The 10,290-nt window shown below is 41.7% G+C and overlaps 1 protein-coding gene across 1 annotated transcript in view; it reads right to left on the bottom strand.

Moving 5' to 3' along the window:
- Positions 1–5,886: 5,886 nt before the first annotated feature.
- Positions 5,887–10,290, bottom strand: part of MAN2B2 (mannosidase alpha class 2B member 2) — an 80,592-nt gene continuing 76,188 nt past the window's right edge. The window contains exon 19 of the mRNA XM_033949656.1: positions 5,887–7,286. Coding sequence (XP_033805547.1) covers positions 7,180–7,286 — 107 coding nt within the window. The 3' untranslated portion in view covers positions 5,887–7,179. The remainder of the gene's footprint in view (positions 7,287–10,290) is intronic.

Here is a 10,290-nt window from a genome sequence, read left to right as displayed (position 1 = left end):
CTAATGAATATGCATGAGAGATTTGCATACCTGTCACTTCCATTATATGCAAATCTCTCTCATGCATATTCATTAGGGATATCTTGAAAACCCGACTGGCTGCTGTCCTCCAGGACAGGGTTGAGAATTACTGCCCTAGAGGGACCAGAGAGGGCGAAGTCCAGTGCTCCTGCCCCCTCTCATGTGCCCGAGGCACATGGCACATAGATGCTATTCAGCCAGCCATCCAGCCCAAAACTGGCATGATACAGAAATGCCTGGAAAGCCCATAACAATAATTTATGAGCAGATGAAAAAAAGACACCTTCTCGTCTTGCTTGTATAAGGAAAAAAACTGAGGAGCTGAGACAATGCCCAGTGATACGAGGTGGAGTTGAAAAATGTAAATGATACCTCTTGCAGACCTTGCGGGTGAAGAGAAGGAACCCACATGTCAAGCCTATGTACCCTTTGCACTGGAAGTTTAGCTGTAAGCACACAATCAGGTATACGGCGACATCAGAGAATGACAGGAGGCAACAATCTTTTTATATATGATAAAGGATATTTATAAAATTACTCCAGGGGCTATACATCTGAAAACACATTGTGAGAGTTAGCAGGTGAAGTGGCAGATGTTAAAGAATCACTCTGCAGCGGAGCCCAGCCATTTTATTAGGTCTCAGTCCTTTAAGAAGATCTCTTTATCTTTGAGATGGGATCATTTTAAGAGAGTAGAGAGAAGGTCTAAGAAACTATGGCGCTAGGAGATGATTCAGCAATTCCCTGGCAAGAGAGTCAGTTCCCTTAAGAGTGCATATACTACTCATTAGAGCCAGGATCGAAGGGCCAAGAAGCTCTCATTAAACCCTTCCTTGAATCCCTGAGTGAGCTCTGGAGTGTGGTGCAGTGAAATTGGAAAGTAGATGTAAGTGTGAGAAGATTCAGAAAACTGAGAATGAGTATAGGGAATTTTAGTGAAGAAGAAACATGTGTACCATTGAAATGGGAATAGCAGACTTGAGCGGGGGGGAATACCAAGGAGGGCACTACTGAGATGCCTTCCGATGAGAGGAATGTATTTACTAGACAATATAATGAGGGAAGACAAATTTGAAAAGGATCTCGATGATGACACCTATTTGCCTGTGGAAAAATAGGAAAGTTCTAAATTACTTAAAGAGGCAGAAGGCTTTGCCTTTCTGCAGAAATTACACCTTGTCCTGGCTGAGTGTAGGAAACTAAAAAGACTGAGTAGGAGAATTAGGATATTCAGCATTTAATAACAGACAAAAAAGAAATGCCTTTTTGTTACATAATTACATAAACAGTTATAATTATAATTACATAAACAGTTATAAGACCCCCCAAGGCAGGTTCATCATAATACTAGGAAATATTCAGAGCCACAAGCCCTTATGGGAGGGCTGGTAATGGGTGAAAGTACCCAAGAAAAGGACTTGGGGGTAATAGTGGCACAGTGCGCAGTGGCACACTGCCATCAGCACAGTGCACAGCGGCCTCTAAGAAGGCGAATAGAATGCTGGATATTATCAAGAAAGGTATTACAACCAGAGCGAAAGAAGTTATCCTGCCATTGTATCGGGCGATGGTGCGCCCGCATCTGAAGTACTGGTCGCCATACTGGAATATTGGTCGCCATACCTTAAGAAGGATATGGCAATACTCAAGAGGGTTCAGAAAAGAGCGACACGATTGATAAAATGTATGGAAAATCATTCATATGCTGAAAGATTAGAGAAACTGGGGCTCTTTTCCCTAGAAAAGCAGAGACTTAGAGGGGACATGATAGACTTACAAGATCATGAAGGGCATGGAAAAAGTGGAGAGGGACAGATTCTTCAAACGTTCAAAAACTACAAGAACGAGAGGGCATTCGGAAAAATTACTAACCAATGCTAGGAAGTTCTTCTTCACCCAAAGGGTAGTGGACACCTGGAATGCGCTTCCAGAGGGTGTGATAAGACAGAGTACGGTTTTGGGGTTCAAGAAGCGATTAGATAATTTGCTGAAGGAAAAGGGGATAGAAGGGTATAGATAGAGGATTACTATACAGGTCCTGGATGTATACGTGAGCGGACCTGCTCCGCATGATGGACCTCTGGTCTGACCCAGCAGAGGCACTGCTTATGTTCTTATGATCTGTGAGGGAAATTCTATGAGGCACCTAAAATTAGGTGCCTAAATAAATGGGTGCCTAGCTTAATTAGTAAATTGTTCAACCACTTAGTTCAACCACAAAGATCACAAGATTTAATAAGCTCATAATTGGAAAAAAAAAATGAATTGGGCAATAGGTGCCTATCTTCTTAGGCATGATTCTATAATTATGCCTAAGAAGTGATTCTATAATCATGCCTAAGAATCATGCCTTTGCATGGCGCTTAACTTAAAAATAGGCATGTTTAGGGGCGGAGAAGGACTTGGGAGTCACTAGGTGCAATTCTCTAAAGGACTTAGGTGCCTATAATGTAGGCCTTTAAGACCCTGGCCTACATTACAGGCACCTAAGTTTTAAGTTAGGCATGATTCAGTAATAGGCGTCTAAGTATGACTGACAAGAGATCGCCTATCTTTTAAGACACCATTTACAGAATTTTCCCCTGTGTGCATACCTATTACATCCTATATAATAAAACTCTAGCCGCGCATGTGCACTTACCTGCGTGCTTCCGTGATCCCTGATCTGTGATCAGTAGGTCCGTGGCCAGCAGGAGTGTGGATGCGGCGGCCAGACAACTCGGACAAATACAGCACAGCCGGCAACTACCCCCCTCCCGCCTTCACTCACCGCCAAAACCACCACCGCCAAAGCCTACACCTTCTGCCCGGCTCACCCAATTTAAATTAAGAGAAAAGCGCTGCAACGCGCTAACGCTGGCCTCGCTGTCTTCTGTCCACTGTGGCCCGCCCTCTCTGACTACTTCCTGTTTCCACCAGGGTTGGCCGCAGTGGATAGAAGATGCCGAAGCCAGCGGTAGCGCAGAGCAGCGCTTTTCTATCTATTTAAATGCTGCGGTGCTTGCTTTTGGCGGCAGGGCCGCAGCAACAGCAATTTGGGGAGCTCTTCTTGAGGCCTACCGCGTCAGACGCCGAGGGCATAGCTTGCGAGCCTCCGATGTATAGCAGCACTGCGTCGGGTTTCTTCTTACACTCGCCGAGTGCATGGGTGGCATCTAGGATCTCCCACTGCTGCCGTTGGCCTTCATAGTGCCCAGGTTTTGAGGAAGGCAGCTGGAGTTCTGGCATACGGCCTGGCGAGAGCAGGACGACATAGCAGGGTAAGGAGGGGGGCTGTTGGATTCCCTCCTGTGTTTTGCGTTGAGGTGTTGTAAGGAAGTAGAGCTGAGGTTTTCTTAAGTGGATGGGGAGGGGCTGGCCACGTGCATGGCCGCATGCTGCTGCACAAGGAAGTGTGTGTGTGTGTGATACTGCTTCTGCACAGGGAAGGGTGGGAAATGCTGCTGCTGCACAGGGAAGTGGTGTGGGGGGAGGGAATGCTGCTGCTGTGGCTGCTGCACAGGGAAGTGGGGGGGATCGAAATGCTGATGTACAGAGAATTAGGGTGGGGGGAAATGCTGCTGCACAGGGACATGGAGGGGGAGGGAATGCTGCTTTGGCTGCTGCACAGGGAAGTGGGGGGAAAGAAAGACAGACAGCTAGCACCCGTTAATGTAACGGGCTAAAATACTAGTACAATCATAAATTCTTTATGGCTTTACTAGCCAAACTGACAGAGTACAGCAATTATCCAATGATTATTGGTGGAAACTTCAACATAAACAGTAGACCCATCAGTTGCCTGATGCTGCCAAATAACTGTCCTAGTAATGAAGGAAATGGGCCTGTTTGATGCTTGAAGGTCACTGTACCTGACAGAATCTGATTTTACTTTTTCTTCCAACAGAGACATTTATACATGATTAAATTATGTACTGATATCGGAGGCCTTGTTCCCTAATTTGGAACCATCTTCAATTACAGATCCAGCAATTTTTAGACTATGTCGTGGTGACTACTGTAGTCAAGCTGACAGATCATAATGATATATATGGAGGATGGTTCGTAACCTATAATGGGATGAAGAATTTAAGGTGCATCTCAGAAAGGTATAACAAGATTTGAGAAGGACAATGATACTAAGGATGTGGGGGTCAGCAACACTGTAGGAAGTGGCAAAGACAGTCCTTAGGGGAAATATAATGGAATATGTGACAGGGAAATGAAAACCAGGAAAACTGCTGAGGCTGACTAGGGAACCAAGTGCACCAAATCCATATTGTCCCCCTATGAGGGCATGTATAAAAGAATCCAGTCCTCCTCAAACACACTACTCACTAGGCCACCTTCCCAAGGCCAGAACAGGGAAACCAGCAGGGCACGGTCTCAAAGCAGAAATATAAAAGCTTGGGGTTAGAGACCCAGAGGGAAGAAGGAATCTCCAGCTTGGACCCTGAGTCTTCTAAGGAAGAATTTTGATGCTTTATTGCCTGGAAGATAGGGGAGACTACTATGGAGAAGTTTAACACTCATAATTTGCAGGACAGAATAAATCTCTCTTATGCTGGACAAAAATTATTTCTGTTTACCCATGAACTAAATAATAAAGCTTTTGTAGCATTTAACATGTGATCTGCCTGGTAATTTAAAAGTCCAGTACTCAAATACACACCAATGGTACCATATCCACAGAATTTTTATTTTCAGAAATATAAATTGCATGAGCAGGGAACCAAGACAGGGAAGTTACTAGGCAACCTGGCTAAGACTTGCAACATCACACATTGGCCCTCTTTTACTAAGGTGCGCTAATCGATTTAGCACGCACTAAACGCTAAGGCATGCATGTTAGTCTATGGACGCGTTAGCATTTAGTGAATGCTAATTCAGTTAGCGCACCTTAGTAAAAGAGGGGGATAGTATAACACAGGTTAAAGACAAAAAAAAGGGAAGATACAGTGAAAGCAGTGGGGATAGAACAATTTTTGGAGTTCTATAATTACCAGGATAAGGCGGCTTGGGAGGTATTTTTCAAAGACTTAAAACTTCCAGAAGTTAGTGCAGATTAGTTAATAAAACTAAATAGGCCATTCTCACTAGAACAGATTAAGTTCTGCACCTTAAAGTTGGCAAAGGCTCCAGGGCTGGCAGGCCTAGGTTTATACAAGGGTAAATCAAAAAGTAAAGACAAAATATATTTAATGGCTTTAATAGAAGTAACTGTGAGCAATTTAATTTATCACTTTTCCACACAGTTCTCATACAAGATGACCAGCTTCTGAATTCCTGCAGAGAAGAAGTTTTTCGGCTGCTCCCAAAGTCAGGTGAGCAGCGCTTCATTTACTTCATCATCAGAGGTGAATCTGTAATCTCGCTGTGTCTCTCCTTCAGTGGACCGGAGATGTGATAACTGCTAGGCGCCAGATCTGGGCTGTAATGAGGATGTGGAAGACATTTCAACCCAACCTGGTCCACTGTCTCTTCTGTTGCTGCTGCTGCTAGGACATGCATTGACATGGTGCAGCAAGTTTGTTTTGGACAACATTTCTCTTCTTTTGCTGTGAATTGCAGGTTTAAATTCATTTTTCAGCAATGCACCAGTAATTTTCACTGTTTGCCCATGCTATGTCCTTATTAAGTCAATATTCGATGGTGAATTTCCACAGGCTTCACTCCCTCTGCCAAAAGAAAGTGCACTACTACACATTGTTCTTTGATAGTGCAATCTTGCAATGGAGCGTCCATGTTTCTGACCTCGTGGCTGCCACACAACTAAAGGCCGAGTGCTGCACTGTGCATGGATGAACTATCTAACAACCAATGTATAAGTATATATGTTGCATTTTGCTAGCTCTTTTCCGGTTATCATGTAATTTAACGATTGCCTTTAATTTTTTTTTTTTTTATTCTTTATTCAGTTTAAAACTAACAATAAGTGCAATATAATTAATAAAAACATTTTACATTTTAACAGCACTTAATGTTCTATCAAATTATAGTACATATCAATTATATATATCAACCCCCCCATTATACACCCAACAATTACCCTCAACCATAAATAGATCAAATTATCCCACCCCTCAGGACATGTATATTCAAAGGGAAAAATAATAATCATTCCTTACAAAATTTTGTTAATGGCTCCCAAACATCCTTAAATTTCTTATAATGCCCCTGCTGTATGGCTATCATATGCTCCATTTTAAAAATATGGCACAAAGAATTCCACCAGAAGGTATAATCTAACCAGTCCCAATTTTTTCAGTTCTTCATAATCATTTGTATGGCAACCCCTGTCATAATGAATAGAAATTTATTATTATTTGAGGATATTTGGCTTTTAGCCCTCATTGACATGCCAAACAGCAGCTTTGCACTCATAAAATAATCCCAATGCAAAGAATGTGTATAGAAGACCTTAGTATGTATTCATTGGGAGACACTGAAAATGGGGCACACATGATAGTGGTCTCAAAGATAGGAAGGGTAAAATCAACTGGGATCCTGTAGACCAATCTCATTACTAAATCAAGATGTAAAGATTATTGCAGCAATGCTAGTTAAAAGGTTAAACAATGTACTGCTGTAAATAATACACAAGAGACCAAGTTGATTTTGTGAGGATTAATATGTGTTAGGAATCTGCTTAGGGTTTTGATTATCCTGCAATCAAGGAAGAGGAGGCATGAGCAGGTGGCGATAACCAGCTTAGGTTCCGAAAAGATTTCGGTCAAATTATCCTGGGATTACCTGTACTGAGTAATAGAACCCTTTGGGATACAAGGAAACTTTGTAGAGCATCCAAAATATAGAGGACTATAGAGTAGCACAGTCACTAAGTAATTGGAAACTTACAAACCAATCTGAACCTTAAAAAAGGACCAGGTAGCGTTGCCCTTTCCCTAGTATTGTTTGTATTAGCCCTGGATCCATGAGCTAAAAAATCACAAGCATTCATAGCAGGGAAACAGGAGTATCAAATAAACCTGTTCCAAATTTGACTTATATACAGTATATCAGTTTGAAAGATTTTGGTGATTGAAAATCAACTATGTCAGATCTGCAGTGAAGTACAATCAGGAGAAATTTGGCAAATAGAATAGAAGTTGAATCAGATGTGCAATTTGAGAACAAAATATTGTTCCCAATAAGTACCCTTGAAATCCATAAAAATATCTAGAAAAATGAACCATTTTGAAAATACACAAATAAAGTCTTAATCTCCTTTGGCTGAAGAGTCACAGAAAAATCTCCTGTCATCCTTCTGGCATCTTTTGAAAACCCTGTGAAATATAAAAGGCATTTTCTGTAAAATTCAATATTCTGTTTGTATAATCAATAGTCTCTGATGACAGTCCTTAAAATACAACCAGCCTGATGCTAAAACACCACCACCACCAGAGATCAAGTAGGTAGGCCCAAGGGGCAAGGAGTCTGTTGATATACCAGAGGGTTGGGGAAGGAAGGAGGGGGGGATCCTGGGGGAGGGGTGATTGGAAGGAGGGCCTGTTCATGTTCTGGAGAGGTGGGAGGGAGTTTGATCACAAGGTGGGTATGTTCATGTTTTGTGGAAGATGAAATGGGGGATCAGAATTGTGTGTGTGTGTGTGTGTGTGGGAGGGGGCTTGGGACCTAGCCAGATCCCCTTATATGGGTCCTGGCTGAATATTGGCAGCCTGCACACATTTTGTCAGATGCTGATATTGAATGCTGGTGCCTGAATAAAGCCTGATATTGAACATCGAGTGTAATTTAGCTAGCGATAGTCAAATGGCCAAATACTGTCCAGCACGTTATTATGTAACTGCTGAAAGTTTGTCAAAGAAACATTATGTTAGTATAATAAAAAGATATAATCTTGTTTGACCTTTATTTTCCCATAATTTTAAAAACTTATAATTATGTGCACAGTTTTGAATTCCACCCCAGCAGAATGCCTCCCCACAGTGTCCATGGTTAACAGTACTACACAGACACATTTACCAACCAATACAGCCAGCAGTAATTGAACATCCTTTATATCTCCTATATATTAGTCTATGCGCTATTCTATAAACGTTGACAATTCATACAGTATAAATGGATGCACTCTTTAGGTATGACAGCAGCTGCCATTCTACAGTATATAGAACATATACTTTACTGGAAAAGGTCAAAAGGTTGAGTGAAGGAGCAAGCACAGTTTTAATAAAAGTGTGGTAACATATTAGTTATGTAATATTCCCAATATGAATTTAATTTTTTGGGGTTGTATTTTGCAATGTCTTTCATAATGGGCTATGCTGGTCTTTATCTGCCCTCATTTACTCTAGTAAGATATGTGGTTAGAACATAGGTTAAAAATGCATTGATGAACCATTAAGGTTGCTTAGGATGTAATTAATCACTTCTATCCCACTGAGGCAAGCTCATCGTGAAAGAAACATGATACATACTGTGATGGCTCTCTTTGGGTTACAACTGATAAGGTTAGGGCTTTTCTGCTTGGAAAAGAGATGGGAGATATGATTGAAGTCTACAAAATCTGGAGTGGTATAGAACAGGTGGATTGATTTTTTACTCCGTCAAAAATTTCAAAGACTGGGGGACACTCGATGAAGTTACAGAGAAATACTTTTAAAACCAATAGGAGGAAATATTTTTTCACTCAGAGAATAGTTAAACTTTGGAACGCATTGCCAGATGTTGTGGTAAGAGCAGTTTACAAAGCTGATTTTAAGAATGTTTGGACAATTCCCTGGAGGAAAAGTCCATAGTCTGTTATTGAGACAGACATGGGGGAAGCCACTGCTTGCCCTGGATCAGTAGCATGGAATGTTGCTACTATTTGGGTTTTTGCTAGGTGCTGGTGACCTGGATTGGTCTTGGTGAGGATGCGCTACTGAGCTGGATGGACCATTGGTCTGACCCAGCAAGGGCTATTCTTGTGTTCTTATGTTTAATATATAAATATATGGGTTCTTATAAGAAGGTATTTGTGTCTGTGCAATATACAAATATCCATGTGATTTTAGCTTTTTGATATATGTGTGATGTATTTCTAGTAAATGGTTTATGTGTTTGATTAAATACTATGATTACAACTTTGAAAATCTGTAGAATTTTTGTACCATTTCATTAATGTCTGGTTCCTCTGAAGTCACATTTTGCTCTGAAAATTGTAATTCTGAAATTAAAATACACTCTAATTATTTCTGGGATGCCTCTCCTCAGAGCCTATTTAAACAACAGAAATGGAATGAGTATATTGAAAGGGATGCTAGAGTGCTGCTTTAGATGACTAAGGCTGTGTGATTAGAGGCTCTCTAGTGAAAAAAAAATGGGTCATTTTACAAAGCTGTGGTACAAAATGGACTTAATGCTTGGTAATGCAGGCTCGGTACTTGGACCTGTGCTCTTCAACATATTCATAAACGATCTGGAAATGGGTACGACGAGTGAGGTGATTAAATTTGAAGACGATACGAAGCTATACAGAGTAGTGAGGACGCAGGGGGATTGTGAGGATCTGAAACGTGACATAACCATGCTCGAGAAATGAGCAGCGACATGGCAAATGAGGTTCAACATGGATAAGTGTAAGGTAATGCATGTTGGTATCAAAAATCCCACACACAAATACAAGATGTCCGGGGCAGTACTAGGAGAGACCTCCCAGGAAAGAGACCTGGGAGTACTGGTCAACAAGTCAATGAAGCTGTATGCACAATGCGCAGTGGTAGCGAAAAGGGCAAACAGAATGCTAGTAATGATTAAGAAGGGGATCATGAACAGATCGGAGAGGGTTATCATGCCGCTGTACCGGGCTATGGTACGCACTCACCTGGAATACTGCATCCAGCACTGGTTGCCATACATGAAGAAGGACATGGTACTACTCGAAAGGGTCCAGAGAAGAGTGACTAAAATGGTTAAGGGATTGGGGGAGTTGCCATACAGTGAGAGATTAGAGAAGCTGTTCTCCCTTGAAAAGAGGAGACTGAGAGGAGACATGATCGAAACATTCAAGATAATGAAGGGAATAGACTTAGTGGATAAAGACAGGTTTTTCACCCTCTCCAAGGTAGAGAGAACGAGAGGGCACTCTCTAAAGTTAAAAGGGGATAGATTCCGAACAAATGAAAGGAAGTTCTTCTTCACCCAGAGAGTTGTGGAGAACTGGAATGCTCTCCCGGAGTCTGTTATAAGGGAAAACATGCTCCAGGGATTCAAGACAAGATTGGACAAGTTATTGCTGAACCAGAACGAACGCAGGTAGGGCTGGTCTCGGTTAGGGCACAGGTCTTT

The sequence above is a fragment of the Geotrypetes seraphini genome, chromosome 1 (genome assembly GCF_902459505.1).
Source record: "Geotrypetes seraphini chromosome 1, aGeoSer1.1, whole genome shotgun sequence".
Taxonomy (NCBI): Eukaryota; Metazoa; Chordata; class Amphibia; order Gymnophiona; family Dermophiidae; genus Geotrypetes; species Geotrypetes seraphini.
The sequence above is the reverse complement of the archived record's forward strand: the minus strand, read 5'-3'. Positions and strand labels throughout refer to the sequence as shown.